Raw genomic sequence first — 25,860 nt, 5'->3', positions numbered from 1 at the left:
AAATCATAATATAGAATAGATGATGAGATAGTTTAGTTGCTTGAATCTTGCAGAGCATACCGAAGACGGTATATTGAATTCAGCTGAATTTGAGGCGTTGCAAGTTAAGGGCACGTTAATAAATCAGTTTACCGTACTTTTCTTCAGTCTCCTCTTCTGTCGAGCTTGTGTCTATATCCAAATTGATATTGTCATTTTAACCACATCCATTTGAAGTGTCATTTCAACAAGTATAGAAAAAGTGTCGACACCTCATCATGGTGCAGTAAGCAGATTAATGAGTGTTGTTAAGGCCCTTACCTTGAGCTTTGAGCATGTTATGTAACCAATTAGAGTTATACTGCCCTGGTCCGTTTAGTTTGTTCTAGTAAGAGCAGAGCTTTTGGGTGATCCATGCCCCCATGGATGAGTCTCCAGCATTGCTTAAGTGCCTACCGCAAGCCTTCCCTGCCAGGAAGACCACCTCTGCGATGTTGAGCAGGATACAGATCCCTGACACAGCCAGCATGAACACAGTGAAGACAGTCTTCTCTGTGGGCCTGGACACAAAGCAGTCCACCGTGTTGGGGCAGGGGTACGAGTCACACTTGACTAGCCTGATCATCTTGTAGCCGGGGTAGATCATGTAGAAGAGATACATGAAGGTCACTTCGAAGATGATGCGGAAGAACAGGCTGATGATATATGTCCACCAGAGGGCACCTGTGATCTTCATCTTCTGGGTCTTGATCTGCTCCAGGTCCTTGGGGCTGGCCCGGCCAGACAGTTTATAGAGCTTCTTGTCGATGTGTCGGCGATGGGCAACATGCATGGCCACCAGCAGGGCCGGGGTGGACACCAAGATGAGCTGCAGGGCCCACAGACGGATGTGTGAGATGGGGAAGAAGTGGTCATAACAGACGCTGTTGCAGCCGGGCTGCTGGGTATTACAAGTAAAGCCAGACTTCTCGTCGCCCCACACACTCTCTGCTGCAACCACCAGGACCAGGATACGGAAGATGAAGAGGACAGAGAGCCAGATGCGACCGATGCCCGTGGAGTGTCTGTTTACACCGCTGATGACGGCATAAAATGACGCCCAGTTCATTTTCGATTCCAGGTCTGAAAAACAAGGATAGCATTAAAATGATTTCATTGTAGAAGCTAATAGGTCAACAATGTTGATCATTTGTTGATAATTTTGCATAAAAAAATGTGCCTTACATACGTTAATTATTTCCACAAGATTTCTTTATACAAATACTAATTGCACGGATTGTTACTAAAAACACAGATCTCACATAACCCGATTCACCAGTCAACAACACTGTCCGACCAGCACTGGTCAGCGACTGAGATATTGGGAAATCTCAATAAAGCCATCCCATTCTTTAAAAGCAGAATCCCCCAAGACTAATTCCATATTCTTCAAATCCAACAGCAACTGAGCTCTCTCCAGCTTGCTAAATTTCAGATCTATTTAATTCCATTCCAGTCATTCCTGCCATGCCAGAAGAAGAGACTTGGAGAGATGGAGAGGTTACCAAGCTCAACAGGAGGTGTAAGAGGCATAGGCGGCACCCAGGGTGGAGGACAACGTTGACCCGCCGGTGTAGCATGGACATTGATGTGCGTCCAGTGGAAAACCAAGCCTCTCTACCAGCCCTGACTTTGGTGTGTGGCTTAAGAGCGCAAGTCTTTGGTCTGGCACAACACATCATGTGATCTTTTTTCCCAAAGTCACTGGCAAGGGTGTAACTGCCCCCATGTGACCATTGTGCCATGTTGACACTGGCACCAACCTGCATGGTATATCTGTTGTCTTCCCACAGCCAGACTGACCACAGACTGGGGTCGTAGTGGTGACTTTCATTAAATGTTCTATAATATTTGAAGTGCGATAACAAAAACTATGATATGTCAATGCAAATTGTCCCTACAAATAACAGGGTTCAGGTCTATTTCACTTTAACTCATTCAAATCAATATATAAATGAGAAAACATCAATATTTCAAATAATTCCCTATTGAAATATTGTACATCTTAGAGTATTAAATATGATTTCCAAAATAAAACCTTTACTTAAAGCTATTATTCAAGATGTGCATGTTTTATTTTCTTACAGTGTGCACCCCTGATTTTCTTAGATACACTATATATACAAAAGTATGTGGACACCCCTTCAAATTAGTGGATTCGGCTATTTCAGCCACACCCGTTGCTGACAGCTGTATAAAATTGAGCACATAGCCATGCAATCTACATAGATAAACATTGGCAGTAGAATGGCCTCACTGAAGAGCTCAGTGACTTTCAACATGGCTCCGTCACAGGATTGTCACCTTTCTAACAAGTCAGTTTGTCAAATTCCTGCCCTGCTAGAGCTGCCCCGGTCAACTGTTGTTATTGTATAGTGTAAAAGTCTAGGAGCAACAACGGCTCAGCTGTTAAGTGGTAGGACACACAAGCTCACAGAACGGAACTGCTGAGTGCTGAAGCATGTAACGCGTAAAAATTGTCTGTCCTCGAGTGCAACACTCATTCCCAAGTTCCAAACTGTCTCTGGAAGCAATGTCAGCACAATAACTGTTCGTCGGGAGCTTCATGAAATGGGTTTCCATGGCCGAGCAGCCGCACACAAGCCTAAGATCACCATGCGCAATGCCAAGCGTCGGCTGGAGTGGTGTAAAGCTCCCCGCCATTGGACTCTGGAGCAGTGGAAACATGTTCTCTGGAGTGATGAATAACGCTTCACCATCTGGCAGTCCGATGGACAAATCTGGGTTTGGTGGATGCCAGGAGAACGCTACTTGCCCAAATGCATAGTGCCAACTGTAAAGTTTGGTGGAGGAGGAATAATGGTCTGGGGCTGTTTTTCATGGTTCGGGCTAGGCCCCTTAGTTCCAGTGAAGGGAAATCTTAATGCTACAGCATACAATGACATTCTAGATTATTCTGTGCTTCCAACTTTGTGGCAACCGTTGGGATGAATTGGAATGCCGACTGCGAGCCAGGCCACATCGCCCAACATCAGTGCCCGACCTCACTAATGCTCTTGTGGCTAAATGGGAGCATGTTCCCACAGTAATGTTCCAACATCTAGTGGAAAGCCTTCCCAGAAGAGTGGAGGCTGTTATAGCAGCAAAGGGAGGGCCAACTCCATATTAGTGCCCATGATTTTGGAACGAGATGTTCAACGAGCAGGTGTCCACATACTTTTTGTCATGTAGTCTATTTTACAAGCAATCTATTGTGTGGCTGTTACTGGTTATGAAAAATTAAATAGAACCCAAATGGTGTTTTTAAATCATGTTAATACATCAAATACAGCTTTTTAAGGATAGTTTTAGAATTTTAGAAACCTATTCACCAACATGTAAATCATGACAACAAAAGGAAAATAAAAATGTTTTTTGTACACTTAATTTAGATTTCACAGTTGTAACAAATTATTAAATGCATAACATTACCTTCAGTAGAAGTAGTGCACAAACACACCAAGAAATAATTGAGTTGCCATTAGTATAGAAATAGTTTTTTCCATTAGTGACTATGTGAGACAAAACACCATGAGTTTGCATTGCTAATGATTTCTCTCACACTAGCCACTGCCCTGCACAGTCAGTCATATGCTCTTGTGTGAATAATTTACATACAATAGCTGCTTTTATTGGATCCAACAAGCCCGTTTAGAATTCGCCTACCCTCAGCAAAGGAAAGAATCTGTGTGGACACAAAGAAGCCTGTCCTATCTATTGTGAACTGTGCTGCAAGGGAAGTGGAGGCTCCTTTTGACGCAATACGGAGTAAAAAGTACAAAATCCAAACAAAGAAAGTCTAACCACATGCAGAGGGAGTAAATCTTATAGATAACGGTTGAGAAATAAATGCTTGCTGTGTGCGTCACAGTGTGTGTGATATTTCCAAAGACATTCTAACCTTTCCTTGTATACCCACCTGCTGTCAAAAGGTTCAGAGGAATACTCTTAAATAGTCTTAAAGAAGCCTCAGACAGATCCACATCTAGAGGGAGCTAGGTCCAAGTATGACACACTAGCCTTGTTTATGCCTGCCGCTGAAGAGTTGCAAAGAAAAAGCTTAAGAACGGAAAAAGAACACAGACAATGGACAGAGGAACTCTCCCTAGAAGGCCAATATCCCGGAGCCTCCTCTTCACTGTTGACATTGAGACAGCTGTTTTGTGGGTACTATTTATGAAGCTGCCAGTTGAGGACTTGTGAGGTGTCTGTTTCTCAAACCAGACACTCTAATGTACTTGTCCTCTTACTCAGTTGTGCACCGGGGCCTCCCACTCTTCTTTCTATTCTGGTTAGAGACAGTTTGCCCTGTTCTGTGAAGGGAGTAGTACATTGCGTTGTACGAGATCTTCAGTTTCTTGGCAATTTCTCGCATGGAATAGCCTTCATTTCTCTGAACAAGAATAGACTGACGAGTTTCAGAAGAAAGGTCTTTGTTTCTCTCCATTTTGAGCCTGTAATCTAACCCACAAATGCTGATGCTCCAGATACTTAACTAGTCTGAAGAAGGCCAGTTAATTGCTTCTTTAATCAGAACAACAGTTTTTAGCTGTGCTAACATAATTGCAAAAGGGTTTTCTAATGATCAATTAGCCTTTTAAAATGATGAACTTGGATTAGCTAACACAACGTGCCATTGGAACACAGGAGTGATGGTTGCTGATAATGGGCCTCTGTAAGCCTATGTAGATATTCCATAAAAAATCTGCCGTTTCCAGCTACAATTATTATTTACAACATTAACAACGTCTACACTGTACTTCTGATCAATTTGATGTTATTTTAATGGACAATTTTTGGGGGATTTTCTTTCAAAAACAAGGACATTTTTAAGTGACCCCAAACTTTTGAACGGTAGTGCACATATTCATACATACACATACATACATACACATATAAATATATACATATACACATACATACATATAAATACATATACATACATATTTTCTTTTTATATTGGTGCAAACTAGTGAACAACAACGCTTAGCCCTGTATTTCCAGCTTATACATACTATATACATTTTATGGACAATATTTTAATTTTGTTTGTTTTTAACTCTTATCCTTCCTCTACCTTCAACTTCTCCCATATATTTATGATGTCCATCCGGTTCTATTTGCCATACCTTTCAAACATTGCTCTTCAAAAAAGTTCTTAACCTATATTTTATTTATCACAATTTTCTTTAACTAATTATGGTCTTCAATGCAGGGCCTTGCTTTTCCCCCCTTCCACTTTTGCGGTAATGCTGTAGTTAGTTGGTTGTAATTTTGGGTAGAGCAGATATTTCCATATGTTTCAGTTAGCTGCATGTATGACATAAATCCATCCACCAGTCGTATTTATGATATCATTAGGAAGATTATACCTTTTATAAACAATTTTTCAATTCGTATAATTTTTCAACACAATATTTGTTATCTTGTTCTGTCTTTTCTGGTGGATTAAATAGATATTGCAACCAACTTTCTATGTCTTGTTTTAAAAATAGCAATATTTGGGAGATGATTTCCTTTTCAAATAACTGAAAGTGAGAGGTTGTAATCTGAATAAAGGGAAAAAGGCCTTTCTTGAACATAGGGTGAGACATTCTTACTAATTTGCTAGAGAATCAGTTCGGATTTAAGTATAACTTTTGTATGACTAAAGCCGTTAGTGAGAGGTCTAATGCTTTAATATTTAATCATTTCTGCCCTACGAATTCATATTCATTATATAAATTGGCTCGTTTAATTTTGTCTGGTTTGCCATTCCAAATAAAATTGAATATTTTTTTCTAACTGTTCACTAGGTGTAGTGAAGATGATAAGCAAATAGGTAAACTGGGATATGACTAAAGAGGTAATCAGGGAGATTTTTCCACAAATAGAAAGGTATTTACATTTCCATGGTAGCAAGATCTTATCTAAATTTATTAGAGTGAGATTATTTATTTATTATTTATTTATTTATTTTGTGATATGTATACCGAGTATATACACATCACCATCAGACCATTCTATTGGTAAACTACATGGTAAAGTAAAAGTTGTATTTTTTTGTGATCCGATACATAATATAGTACTTTTCATAATTTGGGGGTAAAAATTATCTAGATCCTTTATGAGGCTGTGGAGGGATCCAAGTTGTGGATTTAAAAGAAAACATGAATCATCAGCGTACAATGACACCTTTGTTTTTAAGCCCTGTATTTTTAATCCCTTGATATTATTGTTGGATCTAGTTTTAACAGATAACATTTCAATGGCCATAATAAATAGATATGCCGATAGTGGACAACCTTGTTTAACTTCTCTTGACAGTTCAAAACTTTCTGAGAAGTAGCCATTATTTACTATTTTACACCTAGGGTTACTATACATTATTTTAACCCATTTTATAAGAGGTTCTCCAAAATGTAAATGTTCCAGGCATTTATATATAAACTCCAGTCGTACTTTATCAAAAACCTTTTAAAAGTCAGCTATGAATAGCAGGCCTGGTTTCCCAGATTTTTCATAGTGTTCTATTGTTTCCAGTGCTTGCCTTATATTATCTCCAATGTATCATCCATATAAAAAACCTGTCTGATTAGAATGAATAATATCCAACAATACCTTTTTAATTCTATGCGCTATTCATTTTGCTAGAATTTTTGCATCACACCATTTTGCCTCAAATTTCTAAATGGACTGGATCTTCATATTTCCCACTTGTATCCTGTTTCAGTAATAATAAAATCAGACCTTCTTGTTGAGTGTCTGATATTCTACCATTTACATAGGAGTGGTTAAAACATGCTAATAACGGTCCTCTGAGTATATCAAAAAAGATTTGGTATACCTCAACTGGTATGCCGTCCAGCCCTGGAGTTTTCCTGGACTTAAAGGCTTTAATTGCATCAAGAAGTTCCTCTGTAATTTCACCTTCACATGAGTCTTTCTGTATGGCTGTTAATTTTACATTATTAATAGAAGAAAATCCACACAATTAGCTTCGGTTAGAGGAGACTGAAACACCTTTTTAGCATTGCTTTTCCTTAGGGTGCATTTTAGTCTCTCAGTTTTTATTGTTATTCATTTGTTTTTTATCCTCTTATGTTTGTTGTGCAGTAAATATTTCAGTTTTTATTGTCTTTGTTTTTTATTTGTTTTTTTCCTGTGAAGTGAATTGCGTTGCAGTAATGTCTGAAATGTGCTATATAAATAAAGCTTGATTTAATTTTATTTCACTTTTTCCTGCTCTTGTCCACATTCTGATTGTGCCCACATTTTGTCAAATATGTCTACACATGGCATTCAAATGTGTCTCTGTCAACTGTTTCCACATTGTGCCCACATTTCCTGGCCCCTCCCTATACGCAAATTATTTGACAGATATTCTTTCAAAATAATATTTATTTATTTTAAGACACATATTGATCCATAAGTCTATGGTGCCACCTTTCAAATATTGATTTAATAAATGGTTTCACTGTCCAGTTCCATCTATCAATCAATCAATCAATCAATCAATCAATCAATCAATCAATCAATCAATCAAATGTATTTATAAAGCCCTTTTTACAGTTGTGCTTATACAAAAACCCAGCCTAAAACCACAGAGACAGCAATACAGATAGAAGAACAGTGGAAAAACTATCTAGAAATGCAGGAACCTAGGAAGAAACCTAGAGAGGTGCCAGGCTCTGAGGGGTAGCCAGTCCTCTTCTGGCTGTGCCAGGTGGAGATTACAGGAGTACATGGCCGTTAAGGTCAAATCGTTTTTCAAACTTTCATAGATGACCAGCAGGGTCAAATAATAATCACAGAGGGTGCAACAGGTCAGCACCTCAGGAGTAAACATCAGTTGGCTTTTCATAGTCGAGCATTCAGAGGTAGAGACAGGTGGTGCAGGAGAGAGAGTGAGTCTACACTTGTAAGATATCCAGACATAACGTGTGCCCGTCTACCTCCGAAGGTGGTCAGGAAGATCTGATCACAATCAGACCATAATGCATCTTTTAATAATCTACACCTGTCTGGAAATGTGGGCACAATCAGAATGTGGACAAGATCAGGACAAAGGATGCATGTTAGAACAAGGTATAAATCGGGCTACTGACTGAGGTTAAATATCACTGTACATCAAGAGACATGAAGCTAGAACTAGGTGGCCCAGAATTGAGGTGGTGTACTGGGTATGATTTCACTTTAGCACAGCTGTCTTTTAGCGAGCATGTCCAATATATTGATTTAATTGGCTTCGAAACAGAAATACATTTTGAGATCACAATTGATGCTTTCACCAAAAGACACATATCAAGTTACATGGGAGCAATATTAGTCATGTTCAACATATATGCTTTTGATTCATGCACATTTTGTGCGTGTGAATATCAGTGTGCCAATAACAATTTGCTTGGCCATAGCAGCTTATCATATTTATTCTGGACTGTATCCATATTTTTTTTTATACACTAGCAACTTCTTTAAGAAACAATGAGAAAAGTACAAAACACTCAAATAATATTAGGCGACAATACAGAATGCCAGCAGCGAGGGTCTGTTGTACAATTAAAAAATTAAATAAATTAATATATCTAGTCCCCCATTTGAAAAAGTCATAACTATTTGGACAAATTCACTTATAGTGTATTAAAGTAGTCAAAAGTTTAGTATTTGGTCCCATATTCCTCACACACAATGGCTACATCAAGCTACTACAAACTTGGATGCATTTGCGGTTTTGCCCAATAGGAACAGAATGGTGAATTCAGGGACCGGGATCGACTTGTGCCATTTTGGAGTCACTTTTATTTTTATTGTAAGAATAGATCTTTCTGAATACTTCGACATTCATGTGGATACCATGATTATGGATAATCATGAATGAATCATGAATAATGATGAGTGAGGTTACAAAGATCATACCCCACCCCCAAAAAATGCTAACCTCCCATTACTGGTAATGGTGAGAGGTTTGCATATTTTGTTGTAGCCTCTGATCAGCACCTCACTTATTATTCATGATTTTTCTTAATCATGGCATTATCAGGATTAATCTAGAAATGTTCAGAAACATTATCTGTACACCTAGAAAGAAAATTAAACCAGTCCCCATTCAGTTATTATTGGGCAAAACATAAGCCACAGCACAACCAAAACAAACTGCACAATAACACTTTGACAAAAATGTACTTACTTTGTCTGAGATACGTGGTTGAATGCACTAAGTCGCTCCGGATAGGTGTGTCTGCTAAATGACTAAAATGTAAATGTAAAAATGGGTCCAAATACCCAACTTTTGAATACGCTAAGTGAATCTGTCAAAAAAACTTAGGACTTCAAATTAATTTCTAAACAGCTATGAAAACACCCTCAAAACAAAAGGTGACATTCTGTACTGTCACCTGATTAGAAAACAATTATTCTCAAAACCAAAATGCTGGAGTATAGAGCCACATTTTAGGAGACTGTATAAGCACACAAGCTACCTTTTCCATCACTAAACACATTAAGTGTGGATGACAATATACAATAGCAGTTTTTTGGAACTGTAGATTGTTACCACCACCTCTGTAGAGTTTTTCACAAAGTCTCTTTAAGTACCGTTGGATACTCTCAGGAAATATGACTCGGCTTGGGAACAGCTGTTAATCAATTGATCATCAAATTCACTTTACTAATCTTCTCAAGCATAGCACTGCACCATCTCGACAGACTACGCCTTGGTGGAAATACTTGGTTGTATATTAGTATGGAACCTGCAGATAATATTAATGGCTGCCAATAAATCATTTTCCTCTGATACGGCCACAATTAAAGCCGTGATTTGCAGCATCAGAATAAAAAGAGACCATAAACAGACACTTAACCCATTTCTGTCTGGGATTGTATAAACCTCCCTTTTCTTCAAGACCATGTTTCTCTACACACCAGCAACGTTTTTATTTATTACAGAGGGACAGAGAGTAGATGAACACTGCAGACCAGGCATGGCACTGTTGCTTTGTTTGATGGTTGTTAGCCCATGTTTTTACGGTTCCCATAGCCTCTCCGATGCGTATCCTTCCAGTTGTCCCAGTCTCTAGCTTTCTGCAAGGCCTCCTCATCGTCATTTTCAACCCGCTTCTCTTTCTCTTCTTGTTCTCGCTCTTCTGCATCAAAGTCCTCTGAAAGGGAGACAAATTGTATTTGGTGAATGAGACAGGGTGGATATAAAACATGGTTGATGAACATTTATTTGAGTTTTCCTGAAAACAATTGGATGTACAGTTAACTGTAAATAGAACACTATTATAAACATCTCTGTTAACCCTACCAGCGCTGCGTGGGATCCCCTGGTCTGGCAAGGCATTTTTCTTCCTGTGCTGTTCATACCAGTCATCCACTGACATAGTAGGTAGGCTGGGATAGCCTGCCCCAAATACTCTGAGATGAAAAATTACACATTAAAAGGGATATTTTGTTTTTTAGCATGTTAGACCTAATTTTCCACTTATTTTTAAAGTTGAAGCATCATCCAGACAGTTGTTTTGGTTAAAGATCCATTCCTGAGATTTCTTTGGCTGGTTTAGTTGCGTGCATGAGCCATATAGTGGCAGTGGTCAGACACACACACACACACACACACAGAGAAAAAAAAGAAACATCCCTTTTCAGGACCTTGTCTTTCAAAGATAATTAGTAAAAATCCAAATAACTTCACAGATCTTCAAAGTAAAGGGTTTAAACACCGTTTCCCATGCTTGTTTAATAAACCATAAACAATTAATGAACATGCACGTGTGGAACGGTCGTTAAGACACTAACAGCTTACAGACGGTAGGCAATTAAGGTCACAGTTATGAAAATTTAGGACACTAAAGAGGCCTTTCTACCGACTCTGAAAAACACCAAAAGAGAGATGCCCAGGGTCCCTGCTCATCTGCGTGAACGTGCCTTAGGCATGCTGCAAGGAGGCATGCAGATGTGGCCAGGGAAATAAATTGCAATGCCCGTACTGTGGGACGCCTAAGACAGCGCTACAGGGAGACAGGATGGACAGCTGATCGTCCTCGCAGTGGCAGACCACGTGTAACACCTGCACAGGATCGGTATATCCGAACATCACACCTGCGGGACAGGTATAGGATGGCAACAATAACTGCTCGAGTTACACCAGGAACGCATAATCCCTCCATCAGTGCTCAGACTGTCTGCAATAGGCTGAGAGAGGCTGGACTGAGGACTTGTAGGCCTGTTGTAAGGCAGGTCCTCACCAGACATCACCGGCAACAACGTCGCCTATGGGCACAATCCCACCGTCGCTGGACCAGACAGGACTGGCAAAAAGTGCGCTTCACTGACGAGTCGCAGTTTTGTCTCACCGGGGTGATTGTTGAATTTGCGTTTATCGTCGAAGGAATGAGCATTACACCGAGGCCTATACTCCGAAGCGAGATCAATTTGGAGGTGGAGGGTCCGTCATGGTCTGGGGCGGTGTGTCACAGCATCATCGGACTGAGCTTGTTGTCATTGCAGGCAATCTCAACGCTGTGCGTTACAGGGAAGACATCCTCCTCCCTCATGTGGTACCCTTCCTGCAGGCTCATCCTGACATGACCCTCCAGCATGAAAATGCCACCAGCCATACTGCTCGTTCTGAGCGTGATTTCCAGCAAGACAGGAATGTCAGTGTTCTGCCATGGCCAGCGAAAGCCCGGATCTCAATCCCATTGACATCTTCCCCCCAGAAATGTCTGGGAACTTGCAGGTGCCTTGGTGGAAGAGTGGGGTAACATCTTACAACAAGAACTGGCAAATCTGGTGCAGTAAATGAGGAGGAGATGCACTGCAGTACTTAATGCATCTGGTGGCTACACCAGATACTGACTGTTACTTTTGATTTTGACCCCCCCCTTTGTTCAGGGACACATTATTCCATTTCTGTTAGTCACATGTCTGTGGAACTTGTTCAGTTTATATCTCAGTTGTTGAATCTTTTTATGTTCATACAAATATTTACACATGTTAAGTTTGCTGAAAATAAACGGAGTTGACAGTGAGAGGACGTTTCTTTTTTGCTGAGTTTATATGTATGTATGTATATATATACACACACACACACACACACACACACACACACACACACACACACACACACACACACACACACACACACACACACACACACACACACACACACACACACACACACACACACACACACACACACACACACACACACATACACACATAACCGTTCAAAAGTTTGGGGTCACTTAGAAATGATTGTTTTTGATAGAAAAGCACATTTTTTGTCCATTAAAATAACATCAAATTGAGCCGAAATACAATGTAGACATTGTTAATGTTGTAAATGACTATTGTAGCTGGAAACGGCTGTAGTATGGAATATCTACATAGGCGTACAGAGGCCCATTATCAGAAACCATCACTCCTATGTTCCAATGGCACGTTGTGTTAGCTAATCCAAGTTTATCATTTTAAAGGGATAATTAATCATTAGAAAACCCTTTTGCAATTATGTTAGCACATCTGAAAACTGTCATGCTGTTTAAAGCAGCAATAAAACTGGCGTTCTTTAGACTAGTTGAGTATCTGGAGCATCAGCGTTTGTGGATTCGATTACAGGTTCAAAATGGCCAGAAATAAAGCACTTTTTTCTGAAACTCGTCAGTCTATTCTTGTACTGAGAAAGGAAGGCTATTCCATGTGAGAAATTGCCAAGAAACTGAAGATCTCGTACAACGCTGTGTACTACTCCCTTCACAGAACAGCGCAAACTGTCTCTAACCAGAATAGAAAGAGTAGGAGACCCCGGTGCATAACTGAGCAAGAGGACAAGTACATTAAATTGTCTAGTTTGAGAAACAAACGCCTCACAAGTCCTTAACTGGCAGCTTCATTAAATAGCCAGTCTGAGATATGGATTTTTTGTTATTACATGATTCCATATGTGTTATTTCATAGTTTTGATGTCTTCACTTTTATTCTACAATGTAGAAAACAGTACAAATAAAGAAAAACCCTTGAATGAGTAGGTGTCCAAACTTTTGACTGGTATTGTATGCATGTATGTACACACATAAAATTAGGTCTAACGTGTTAAAAAACGAGATATCCCTTTAATTACACATTAATCAACTATTTACTTCATGTGATATTTTAAGCAAGTAGCTATGTACTGTTGACAAGGGAGGTTGGACAGAGTACTTATTTTGTGAGCAGGAAAACGGCAATTGTCAGAAGGAGAAAATAAATGATACATTTGAGCAGTTGCCTACCGGGCCTGAACAGCATCTTTGGTGAGAATGAAGGGTTTCATGGGAGGCCTTTTAGAGTGTAATGGCTCTGCTGAACTCTGCACATGGAAAAGATACAGCGCATAAGAAAAACACACTCTTTCAATGAGACATTGGTGAATGAATGGCATTAGTTACATCTTCAAATCCAGGTACCTGTTTTAGAACATCCATCCTGGTCAAAATCTCAATTTCCTGGTCAATGCTCTCTATCTCCTCCAGGGATACAGCAATCCATTTCCTCACATTGAGGAGGTAAAAGTTTCGGACTATCTCGTCGTCTGCCTGCCCACTGTCCACTGCTGCCTTGATCTCTGATAGCTTGGCCTCTGTGTCCTTCCTCTGTTTGTATCTGCAGAGTATAATAAATAAGTTAGAACAATTTGGGTGCAGATTAATTGCCATTATGAAATGAATAAGACAGATCTTTAATTTGTTAAATAGGTGAGGGACATAACATATTTTAAGAGGTGCGTGACAGGTACTAGACCTTCAAGCATAGGTAGGTTGGCCTAAATTTGACTTGTGCAGTGCTCAATCAAAACAATGATTGTTCTAATTGTTAAAATTGTAATTGAAATGCAGATGTTTAATATACCTTTCTATCTTTGCCGCTCTAACTGTTGCCATCGCAATTAGGTCTGGAGGTTTGGGGGGCCCATTTGCAGATTCTTCTTCTGGTATGTCAGCAGAGTTTTCAATGATTTTGGGTAGTTCAAACTTTGATAAGTTATACTCCTTACATCTTTTCAAGAAGTCCAAAAAGTAACATCTAGCTATCTGAACGTGATCTAGTCGTTTTGCCAGGTTCACTTGCTTCATAGTTAGAGCCCCCAGGAAGGCAGGCAACATAAGATACTTCAGATCTGTGGTTGCTACCTCCTCCAAATCCTCATTTCGGCTGAAAAACAAACATAAACAAGATTAACCTTGATGATCATAACTATACATTAGAACTAGCTTATGATGTGGAGAAACATTGCAAACTGTTGAGCCTTCAACTGACGTTCCACCTTAAAATTAGATTCCAGAATGAGTACGGACACTTTCCTGATACACACATTTGAACGCACTGGACATGCAGCATCACCTTCATTGCATGGCCTTACCTTAGCTTAGGTTAGCTTGCTACTGGAGCTAGGTTGTTAGCTTGTTTACGACAGCCTAGTAAAGTAGCTAGCTAGCTAAACGGTCAAACAACTTTACAGTGGAATCTGTTTGTTATCTAGCTGTCCTCACAATTTGATACCTGTGAATCTGGCTAGTCGCCATTGCTAGAGAAGCAGTCTGTGTAGTTTGGTAGCTGCTGGGTAGCGTTAACGACGTTAGTAACGTCACCTGAACAAGTCGAGTTGGGCCACCATTCGCGTTGCCACTTCAAGTTGCGTTATCCCACGCTTGATTTTGACCTGGATATGGGTGGCTGCGATGGGATCGTTTGTGGTGTCCACCTCCTCATATAGTTTCCATCCTCGATCTAATAAATCAGATAGTTTAAGCGGTTCTTCTGACTGCATTAATGACATGTTAGTGCTTTCTACGGCTGCCATTTCCCCCCCAACGTTTTCGATGTAATGACTACTATCGGCTTCCGTATTTATTCTACGCTCACTTTATTTATCAGCGTAGAGAAGTTTACTGTGTTTTCAATGGCTGTTTTGACAAATGTCCTTCTGAGACCCAGCAATGCATGCGTGTCCTCTAATGGACATGATTCATTTTTGGTCCGTATTTCTAAGGCCACACGTGCAGTGGCGATTTTAGCATGTAGCAAAGCCACTACATAACACAACATTACACAATACATGAATTGCACTATAATGGTGACAAACGGTGCCCACATACTGTTAGAGCCTAAATTAAGCTGTTCCAACAGCAGAGTTTTCTTTTCAGGACAATGGAGTGAATCCTTACCACCGCTACGCCTGGCTATAAGCGGAGCCTTAATTGTCTGGCAGCGAAAAAGTTAATTCAGCCTCATTTACTGCCTTTAAAAAAAACATAACTGACTTGCTTGAACAAATGTTGTTCCTACTGACGATTGACATGTACAAACTATGGCATAAGGGAATGATGAGCGGATAAGAGGCAATCCATAATTTCGATGAAGACATTAATGAGCGAGCTAAGACAGACTAGTCAATATAACTATTTCTTCAGCACTTTTTAAAATGTACAGAGACAGAATTCAGAACATGGGCAATTCTTACAGTATTCTCCCTGTACACCAAGTCAGAACTTTAGGATAAATAAAGGTGGCATATAATTAGACAATGAAAGCTCTTACAATATTTGATAATGACATTTCTCTAAAGCAAGCTATAGGCTACATGTGCACCACCAAGTCAGAACACCAAGGAACTAGAAACTCTCAACCTGCTCCACTACAGCCCCATCGATGTGAATGGGGGTGTGTTCGGCCCTCCTTTTCCTGTAGTCCACGATCAGCTCCTTTGTCTTGCTTACGTTGAGGGAGAGGTTGTGGTCCTGGCACCACACTGCCAGGTCTCTGACCTCCCTATAGGCTGTCTCTTCATTACTGCACGGCAAGCGGTACCGGAGCCCCAAGTCTAGGTCCAAAAGGCTCCTTAACAGCTTCTACCCCCAAGCCATAAGACTGCTGAACAATTAATCAAATGGCGACCCAGACAATTTACTTTGACCCCACCCCTCTGTTTTTACACTGCTGCTACTCGCTATTTATTATCTATTGTATGCATAGTCACTTTACCCTACCTATATGTACAAATTACCTCGACTACCCTGCACCCCCGCACATTGACTCGGTACCGGTATCCCCTGTATATAGCCTCGTTATTGTTATTTTATTGTGCTACTTTTTATTAAATTTTTTACATTAGTTTATTTAGTAAATATTTTCTTAAACTCTATTTCTTGAACTACATTGTTGGTTAAGGGCTTATAAGTAAGCATTTCACGGTAAGGTCTACCTACACCTGTTGTATTCGAGGCATGTGACAAATAACATTTGATTTGATATTCCCCACTTTTCAAACAAACATCAAAACGTTTTTTCCATTTCTGTCATCTGGGAGGAAATAAGAGGCTCAGCATAAACAAGGCTCTACAAGTGCAATTAATCTACTGGTTCCCATGGCCTATGTTTTGCTCTGGGACAGTGGTCCTCTGGAAGTCCCATGAAGATGAACTGTGATTTTTTTAACCAGTATATGAAAAACTAGTAAGTAATTTGAAACAGTATAATGGAATAGTGCCTAGTGAAGTTCATTGCAGCAAATGTGCAACATGTCCCTCTCAATGCATCCCCCTCCCCATAGTGTAGGCAGAGCTAATTAGGTAGTAAGTCTACCCTTTCCACCGTACTGCAGTCTATACAATTCTATTCAATTTTAATCAAAGATTGCACACTGTTTAGTTTTTTCTTTCTGTAATTAGCTCCTCAACACGGCAGGCTAAAAGAAAACATGAGTTTATTTTGGAGGCAGCAAGAATTTAAACACCTGTTTATTTTGTAAATAGTCTCCATGGCTGCGTGGGAGGGTTTCAAAACATGTGAAAGACTAACAACAGCCCTATTGTAAATACTTGTCCACACATTTCCACCAAAATAGGACCTATGTGCTGCAACCATCAATCATATATGAAATACTCCAACACAGAAAGATAACCTTTGACCACTGACAAATTCCATATAATTTAGTTTGACAGTATATATGTAATCTTCTTGTTTATAATAGTATCTTTAAAAGAAAATAAATAATGATGAGGCAGCTGAGGCACTTGCCTTAAATCTTTCCCTGAGATTGAAGTACCACTATCGACCTTTTAGCCACTGTGGATGGTATAAAAACAGCTTGAGCCTGATATTCTGTAGAAAGAATGAAAGTGTGGATTTGCTATTGTGTCATGTTACTACAGCCTCTGCTGCATAAATACTACTATTACTATTTGGTTTGCCAAAGGCAAATTAGGCCTACAAGTTTAGCAACACCTGCCATTGGCAGTCTCATACACAGATGGTTAAAACTTAACAAGACACATGTAACATTTTTTGTGTAGTTTTTTAATAGAAATAAATATAAAATTGCACTTATGTACATCAACATGCCTAATGTATTAATAAAAACAAAAAATACAGCTAAAATGTATTCTGTATGCCTATGATCAGAATGTACCTAAACTGAGGAGTATATGGCATTAGCCCCTTTTGACTAAAATGGACATTCAAATTAGATCAATCAGCTATTCTGCCTCTCATTGGCAATTTAGTTAATGAGTAAGATGTAAATTATTAAAAGCTTTTCAGTGTCAGTTGAACAACTTAAAGCTGACTGGACGGTTTGCATTTAGGGTACCTCCTATGTCATCAATTCAACTAATCTTCTATTGAGGAACATATTACTAATAAAGCATGAATAGCTAACAGCTCCCAATCAATCACATTTTCTCTTCAAGTAACACAATATTTTTCACAGTAGTGCCCTCCTCCAGTCTCTTTAAAACAGGTAACAGAGGAGTCCAGATCCATCTGCTTATCTTTGGTATTGTATGTGAGTTGTTCCTCTTGTTTTTTATTGTACTGTAGCCTGCAGACTACGTACTACTACACGGGGAGTCAGGTCAGGTGACCTGGGCCAGCACAGCTTGACAAGATATGGTGGTTAAAATAGTGCTTCATGTTCACTCAATTGTCTCTATGCAAAGTTTATTTGCATACATATCTCTCCACTGTCCTTTCACACCTCTTGCAGGTGACATAGCAGCACCAGTGGTACTTGCACTGGCATCTCTCCACAATCCTCTCAGTGAAGGCATTGTAGCCGCGACCACAGCACATTATATTGCAACTCCCACTGTCATTGGATGTCTTATTGCACTGCCTGGAGACAAAAAAATGATGTTCCAATCAATAAAACTCACTATATAACTCAAAAATATGAATGGGGGAGAGGATCACCTTAAGTTCGACCTTCGAAGTGTCAAAGGTACAGTAAAAAAGACAATTTCCACTGTTACATTGAGAGAAACAAAATCATACCTGTTCTGTGTGCCGAGTGAGCCATGTTTCTCATTGTGTGTGCAGTAATCCGAAGAGCTGACCAGGTAGACCAAATCACTCTCTCTCACTGGTCGAAAATCCAACTCTCTGGGGACCAACTGCTTCCTCGTCCCAAGATGACGATGGATCACCTTGGTGGCAGACAGGTACTTGGATTTGAGATCCATGGCAATGTGATTAATATCATGGAGGCCCTTCCAACATGTTTTGACAGAGCAGGACCCAGACACCCCATGGCATTTGCAATTGGTCTCCTGGGCATCAATAAGTGCCTGAAAGTAGAGCAAAAATAATATTAAAATGTGTTGCCACGTTCTGCAAATATTAATTATAGAATAGAATATGTTGTTTATCATGTTGTTGTTTTTTAACCCGTTAGCCAAACAGGAGTTCCATGAAAAACAAAGGCACAATAACTTGTGCGTAATTATGCACGTGTATGCAACTGTTCATGTCATCGTGAAAATAAAATTCAACCATTACCTGTCTTCCAACTGCATTATTGTGCAAGTTCATCAGTCTGAACGGCTGAGAGCCAGATCTGCTGTTTCTCATCGGTGCATCAGAAAAGGCAGATCCCATTTGGAGACCATAGCGCAGGTTATCGCCACATCCTCCCCATTTGAAGTCGGGCCCGGCCTGTTCAGCAGGGGCTGGGGCGCACGAGCAGCTGGGGAGCTCTCCAGAAGAGCAGGCTCTGGCGATGGAATGACTCACTACGGCAGAAGCTAGTGAGAACACAAACGCAGACTCCCTGGTGCCTGCAATACAGTTAAATTAATGCAAGTCACAGAAAATCCCAAATCACATAATTTAATTGGCCACAATATATTATAACATTTTCAAGATAGGCCTACATTTCCAAAGTTTCTTTAGCTTACCCTTTGCTAAATCTGGTGTAAAACGAGGGGCTTTTTCAACAGAGGAACAGTTCCACCGCATGTCACCGAAGGTGTTCTGACATGTATTTTTGGTCATCTTGGCGGCGTGGACAATACTGTGCATCAACTCAAGATTTCGCCGACAAAGTTGCAATTGCTCATGGGCCAACGCGTCTAGCAGCTTGCAATGATTAGTTTGATTCCAGCCTAAAGAACTCCCATTTACAGTAAGTCCACTGAAAAGATACAAAACTCATCAGCTATTTGATATGGCATATAGATGTTTCAAATGAACAAATACAAGTCATGATTTTTTTTTCAATAAATCAAATACAATTTTATTGGTAGCGTAGGCTACACATATTTTGCAGATGTTATTGCTGGTGTAGCGAAATGCGTATGTTTCTAGCTCCAACAGTGCAGTAATAACTAAAAATACAACACAATACACACAAATCCCCCCCAAATAAAATAATTAAGAAATATAGAAACATTAGAACGAGCATTGGACATTATGGACATTATGGACAGTATATGAATAGAAATGGTGTGTACTGCAGTAGTTAAATAGGATGAGCCTTGACTAAAATACAGTATATACATAAGAAGTGGGTAAAACAGTATGTAGACAAGGTAGCATAGTAGCATAGGCCTCTGCTCTGAATAGATAGCCCGACATTGAACACTGGCCACTTCATATACTGTTTATATACTGTTGTTTACTCACTATATTCTGTATTCTCATCATAATATACCTACTACTGTACATATCATTTTATTTTCCAAATGATATACTGTCTATACACACCACGTATTTATATTTAGGCTATAGTCCTATTATTGATTCTGACACTGCTCACTCTAATATATCTACTTTGGATTGTAATTGGACTCGTTCTGACATTTCTTGATTTCTTTCGTTTTTTTGTTAGGCCATTTGTGTATTTGTATTGTCTTTTCTAGACATTCTACTGCACATTTATTTGCACCTGCTATAACACCTGCAAATCTGTCTACACGACCAATACACTTTGATTTGATTTGACCTATAGCTACACACGAATGGAATACTTACAGCCAATATATAGCAGCAGAGCAGTTCGCGTTCACAATAAATGTCAATAGAAATAAATCCATGTGGAATTTCATTGTAAACAAATGTGTGAATCCTCTGCCTAAAATGTACAAAAAATAAGCTCCAAACGACTCCTTTAGTAGTCCGATGTGATTATCCAGTGATAGTATCGTTTTATTTAGCCTATGAGTCTGGAGGTATGGCCCTACTATAAGATACAAGCCACTGGTGGCGTGACCTCAGCTCCAGGGAGTCTTCTTATGTCGCCGCGACGATAGCCACGCCCCATTAAATTGGCGATTTGTGAATGAACCATGGAATGAACACAGCTACACGGATCAAATTCTAATTTTGTGAATTCACGGGGATGGAACTGTAACATATGCCTATTAGCAGTTATCCTTTATATATATCCTATGCATTTCAAAAGATGGCCCCTACATTTATGTTGTTGTTGTTATAATACTGGTTAGCCTATGTGCCATTAATCATGATTGATTAAACGGCAGCAATACAAAGTGTTAGACATGTAGGCTAAAGCGGGATAAAGCCATTCATTAATATGCAACACTTCTATTAACTAGCCCTGGCCTAAAGTCTTTTGAAGATTTCCTTTGAAAACACATCTGCAACATTCTAATCTAATCTGTGTGACTATCTGACAACATAACCTTTGCCAGTAAAATATTCTCAACAATTTTACAATAATATAACATTTATGTTGAATCTCTGTGTTTATATGATATCTGAAAGCCTATTTTGTAAACAGCCCATAAACTATGAGAATAGCCTTGATAATTAGACTTCCCTAAATCGCTGAAATTGCGCAGATCCGTGATTGATGTCCAGATTACGCGCGCGTCATAGTGACATTACAACGTTCTAACTATGATTTTAAATTGGACTACAGGTTTGCTTTTTTACAACTTTTAATATCTCGGTAGTCTAGGGGTATGATTATCGTGTAGGGTGCGTGAGGTCCCGAGTTCAAATCCCCGACGAGCCTTCTTTTTGCATGTCCTATGCTATGCATTGACCTAAATGTTCCTCAATAAATTAAACAGGTAGATTAGATGTAGGTATGTAAAGGTCTCGAAACCAGTTATGTTTGATCTACGTTAGATTAATGGACAAACAAAACGATTGATCCACCCTTGGTTTGTATATATTAACGACTGAACGGCAACGATTGACGGCTTGACGCGCTAAACAATTAGCTCAACTAATCCAATTAAACATGGGCCATTATCGAGGAACTAAATTATTCTTACAACCAATACAGGACAGAAGAATTTAACCATTCTCACAGTCTGATACTTCGATGCTATCCGTTTTCAAGTGTGTGTTTATGTGTGCTATACACATTAGTCTCCCTGATAGAATCACACTATAGCCTCCCTGAGCTGACAAGCTAAAAATCTGTCGTTCTTCCCCTGAACAAGGCATAACCCACTGTTCCTAGGCCGTCATGGTTAATAAGAATTTGCTCTTAACTGACTTGCCTAGTTAAATAAAGGTTAAATAAAAAAATAAAAAATACTTATAATAAAGGCTACCCACTAATCCTTATCAACAAAGAAAACAGGGAATGATAAACAGGGATTTATTTCACTAGCATGGTCAAATAAGAGAGTATAAACGGTTGATTATCTGCATGTGGTATGAGCAGAGGATTAATGGTTGAACGAGGGTTTCAAGTGAGAAGATCATTCAAAATTGTGTTTATCTACCCCCTATTATATTCCCTCCGTGAGATAGGCTGACCTTTCTCTTATATGTAGTCTTATGGTAAGGCTTTGCCAGAATACTGTCAATGGGAACATGTAGAGGTAATGTTTGTTAAGTTTCTTTTAAAGGAACTAGGGGTCCAGTGGTATTGCCCCTCCTAATTTCACTATCATTGCTTCTACATTTGTATTAATCTATTCACAAATAATCAGCAAAGGATGGCGATTCAGTATTGTGCATGTAATATGTTCATATTTGTACTTTGATATACTGTATACCATTTCTTCCTCAGTAGCCTATCCTAGCACTTTTTGGCAGAACCATCATTTCTGTTTTCAGCCAAAACAAGAAATGCTCTGTAACCCTGTGGTGAGATTACGGATTTTCTAACACCAGCAAGGACCCTGAACAGCAGCACATTTCTGCCACTGTGTGCTAAGGGTTGTCTGTCTCATCAAGCTCAGTCTATCAGAAACAAATCACGTCCATCTTTGAGGCTCATAATGTAGCTTCAGCATGTCCTCTGTTTTTGTTTTATCAGTTCAATGCTTTTCTTTATGCTTAAAGTTGTACGATTATTATTTGGCTGATTGCTTGTTCCCATGTAGCATCTCATATTACACTTGGTTGATTAATAACTCCAAGTCTCATTATAGAAACAAAATATTCACTGTCAAAACAAAACAAATTTTCTCTCCAGTGGGGCATGTGAGCTACTTTTGTCCAGCCTGGTCTCATAGAGTAGATGTAACATAGTAAACGTACATCTGGGACACTCAAATTAGTATATGTCACGTTTTGTGCGGTTACATAAGACAGAAGGTTACTTAATGCAAAAATGAAAGTAGGGTGGTTGGTTGGGGTGGATGGGTAGGTTTATTATGTGAACATCTAGGAAGCTCACACCTCTCAACAAAGCCAACACCTCTCATTACCCGGAGAACACCATCCTCACAGTGAAGCATGGTGGTGGCAGCATCATGCTGTGGGGATGTTTTCATCGGCAGGGACTGGGAAACTGGTCAGAATTGAAGGAATGATGGATGGCGCTAAATACAGGGAAACTGAAACCTGTTTCAGTCTTCCAGAGATTTGAGACTGGGACGGAGGTTCACCTTCCAGCAGGACAATGGCCCTAAGCATACCGCTAAAGCAACACTCGAGTGGTTTAAGGGGAAACATTTAAATGTCTTGGAATGGCCTAGTCAAAGCCTAGACCTCAATCCAATTGAGAATCTGTGTTATGTCTTAAAGATGGCTGTTCATCAGCGGAACCCATCCAACTTGAAGGAGCTGGAGCAGTTTTGCCTTGAAGAATGGGCAAAAATCCCAGTGGCTAGATGTGCCAAGCTTATAGAGACATACCCCAAGAGACTTGCAGCTGTAATTGCTGCAAAAGGTTGCTCTACAAAATAATAACTTTTTGGGGGGTGAATACTTTCGCAAGCCACTGTACATTTACTATGTTACGTCTACCCCTGAGTGCAGGTTGTCATGTCTTGCTCTCACCTACCATATGTAATTCTGAATTGAAGGGTTGTTTCTTTGCCCCTCCTCTGCCCCCGGAACAGCCCCTCCCCTCCGCCTCTTTCTGCTGTGAGACCCCGGTGAGAACTATTTTACCCCAAAGCAAAACCTTCCTTTTGTTGGATCCCCAGCTTTGGATTGGGTGTTAGGAGTCTTGAGAGGTGAGAAATCATTCATGTTTATGAAAGGTGAATTTTGAGGTGTGAACTGGCATGCAAAGGCTTGCCCTTCCTGTTCCTCTATTCATTCTTCTTAGAATGCTTATTCCTGGAATCCACCAAAGGAATGAGAGTATAGCTTACACACACAAAATTACAGATAGTGTGTATTGCGTGTTGGAGAGGCAGACGTTTGAAGTCTTTGCTAAAAGGGCATATTTACAACTGATAAGAGCAAATAGGCATTGATTTTAATTTCTTTCAAAATGACCTGACAAAAATGTCGATTCGTATATTTTGGTTCTTCCCATATCAAATCAGGGTTCCAAAGTTAATAGTGAGTTTCAATCATTATTGCATTTTTACCAAATATTCCTATTTTAGAGATGGTACTCAAATACATGCTCCTATGCCACAAGTGTGTTTATTTATTACACTTAAATAATGAGTCCTCTCTGTTTCTAAACTTTTCTGAATTTGATTTCTTACCAAAAGGGGGCACTGTACATCAACAAAATGTGGCTCCAGTAATGGCTCCATGGTTGTCATTAGACAGGCTGGCATTACGCTGTACTTCAACGCATTCTTCTTCCTTTGATGCCTAATTTAACGATGTGAACAGTTCCTTCACTGTCCTTGATCTAGGGAGGCCCCAGCCCAGTCTAACTCTGTGGAAAGACGATACAGTTTAGAATTTCTGGTAGTGGTGAAACAGAAGGATGCACTTTCCAGTGCCATAGAATCCACATCTACTGTCTCAATCAGAGAGTGATTGTATCATCTTTATCAGATGACAAAAAACACATGTTAAAGATGGACTCCAGCTATTTTTGAACTTTTCCTGTTGAAAAACAAAATCCCAAGTTTATATACATTCATGTACACACTCTTGAGGGTAAAAAAGTGTTTTTAGACACAACTGCCAACTTCAAAGAGGTGGCCATTCAAGGAGTTGGCCATTCAAGGAGTTGGCCGTTCAAGGAGTTGGCCGTTCAAGGAGTTGGCCGTTCAAGGACTTGCACTCTGATTTCATCGGCTTCCCCCCTTGCTTGCAGGAACAATAGAGCAATAGCGCCAGGTCATGAGGATACCTGGACCACCTATTGAGATGTGCCTTTTGTTAAGTAAATAAAGTCATAAATGAGGTGAAAAGGAGTGTGTTGTTTAACGCTGGTTGATTGAGGTTACGCTTCCACAGTCACACTAAGTATGTCCATGGCCCCCATGGGTGGAAAGGAAACAACATCTAGCCTGCATCAAACCTGCTCAAAGTAACTTGCTGGAAGCTGCATAGAGTATATTTGCTGTATTTTAAAGAAGCAATATATACCTTAGTATGTCAATATATACCCCAGTAGATCAATACAGTAGGATCTTCTTTTCACTTCTTTCTTTTAACAACTGCCATAAGTGTTGTTACAAAATACTATGTTATATAACAACTGTGAATTAAAATAATAATAATAATATAAATCAATACAATTTACAAAAACAGAATTCTATTTTATATACATATTTACAATCACAACAGAGTATACAAATGTACATATTAGTCAACAAAGCAGGGAAACAATTATACCCTATTTACCTACAAACAATCCAAATAATTCATATCAAAATACATACCACAATGTATTGAAACACTTCAACTAAACAGTGTTTGAATTAAAAGGACTATAGCTACCAGAGTTTGGGACAATTCTATCTTGACTCAACTTGACTCAGGCATTGAATTTAATCACAAAGCATGAATTGGAGAATGAACCATTCTAAGCACTGAATTGAACCAAACTAATTCTGATTGCTACACAACTAAAGTAATACTACAAGAACATGGTACACTCACTGCCCTTTTTGGCACGTTTCTAAACTGAAAGTTGTAATGTTTGATACCAACTCTTATTGCAGACATTATGGATGATGTAGAATTTCCATAATAACTGGAAAGAAATACATTTGAACTTCCCTTGGTAATGGTCTTATCTATCTTTCCTTCCATAACGGTTATCAAACTAATTAAAAACAACTGGACATGATTCTGCTTTTGTCACCAGTTTTCCAGAAGGTTGACTGCATGGTGATTGACCAAACCCTGTAGTATTTACAATACATGGACAGTGCAGAGCAGTTGCATAAACATCCAGAAACTGCATGTTGACAG

The 25,860-nt window shown here is 39.5% G+C and overlaps 3 protein-coding genes across 4 annotated transcripts; all 3 read right to left on the bottom strand.

Annotated features, from left to right (window-relative positions):
- Positions 1–364: 364 nt before the first annotated feature.
- On the bottom strand, positions 365–1,551 carry LOC120056572 (gap junction beta-1 protein-like). The gene is made up of 2 exons (XM_039004759.1): positions 1,524–1,551; positions 365–1,101 (listed from the first exon to the last, which is right to left on the bottom strand). The coding sequence occupies exons 1-2, from the start codon at positions 1,549–1,551 to the stop codon at positions 365–367; spliced, it is 765 nt and encodes a 254-aa protein (XP_038860687.1).
- Positions 1,552–8,406: 6,855 nt separating this feature from the next.
- On the bottom strand, positions 8,407–14,863 carry LOC120057180 (immunoglobulin-binding protein 1-like). 2 transcript variants are annotated; one of them, XM_039005657.1, is made up of 6 exons: positions 14,628–14,863; positions 13,888–14,190; positions 13,446–13,641; positions 13,272–13,348; positions 10,304–10,413; positions 8,407–10,154 (listed from the first exon to the last, which is right to left on the bottom strand). In XM_039005657.1, exons 1-6 carry the CDS (start codon positions 14,837–14,839, stop codon positions 10,006–10,008), a joined length of 1,047 nt encoding a protein of 348 aa, XP_038861585.1. In that variant the 5' UTR covers positions 14,840–14,863; the 3' UTR covers positions 8,407–10,005. The 2 variants fall into 2 exon arrangements, with proteins under 2 accessions (XP_038861585.1, XP_038861586.1); XM_039005658.1 differs by having other exon boundaries at positions 14,539–14,745.
- Positions 14,864–17,976: 3,113 nt separating this feature from the next.
- LOC120057514 (protein Wnt-11-like) lies at positions 17,977–22,946 on the bottom strand. Its single transcript, XM_039006112.1, has 5 exons — positions 22,921–22,946; positions 19,212–19,447; positions 18,814–19,091; positions 18,310–18,602; positions 17,977–18,151 (listed from the first exon to the last, which is right to left on the bottom strand). Exons 1-5 carry the CDS (start codon positions 22,944–22,946, stop codon positions 17,977–17,979), a joined length of 1,008 nt encoding a protein of 335 aa, XP_038862040.1.
- Positions 22,947–25,860: the final 2,914 nt, after the last annotated feature.

The sequence above is a fragment of the Salvelinus namaycush genome, chromosome 12 (assembly GCF_016432855.1).
Source record: "Salvelinus namaycush isolate Seneca chromosome 12, SaNama_1.0, whole genome shotgun sequence".
In the NCBI taxonomy this organism is placed as follows: Eukaryota; Metazoa; Chordata; class Actinopteri; order Salmoniformes; family Salmonidae; genus Salvelinus; species Salvelinus namaycush.
The sequence above is the reverse complement of the archived record's forward strand: the minus strand, read 5'-3'. Positions and strand labels throughout refer to the sequence as shown.

Coding starts and splice junctions, on each gene's coding strand:
- LOC120057180 (XM_039005657.1), bottom strand. CDS start 14,839: ATGGCAGCCGTAGAAAGCACTAACATGTCATTAATGCAGTCAGAAGAA. Junction 13,642..13,887: donor AGAGCGGCAAAGATAGAAAG/GTATATTAAACA, acceptor TATACTCTGCAG/ATACAAACAGAGGAAGGACA. Junction 10,414..13,271: donor AAAGATGCTGTTCAGGCCCG/GTAGGCAACTGC, acceptor TTTTCATCTCAG/AGTATTTGGGGCAGGCTATC.
- LOC120057514 (XM_039006112.1), bottom strand. CDS start 22,946: ATGAGAGGTGTTGGCTTTGTTGAGAG. Junction 19,092..19,211: donor TACACCAGATTTAGCAAAGG/GTAAGCTAAAGA, acceptor ACTGTATTGCAG/GCACCAGGGAGTCTGCGTTT. Junction 18,152..18,309: donor TCACTCGGCACACAGAACAG/GTATGATTTTGT, acceptor TTTTGTCTCCAG/GCAGTGCAATAAGACATCCA.
- LOC120056572 (XM_039004759.1), bottom strand. CDS start 1,551: ATGCCTCTTACACCTCCTGTTGAGCTTG. Junction 1,102..1,523: donor TACACCTCCTGTTGAGCTTG/GTAACCTCTCCA, acceptor CTTGTTTTTCAG/ACCTGGAATCGAAAATGAAC.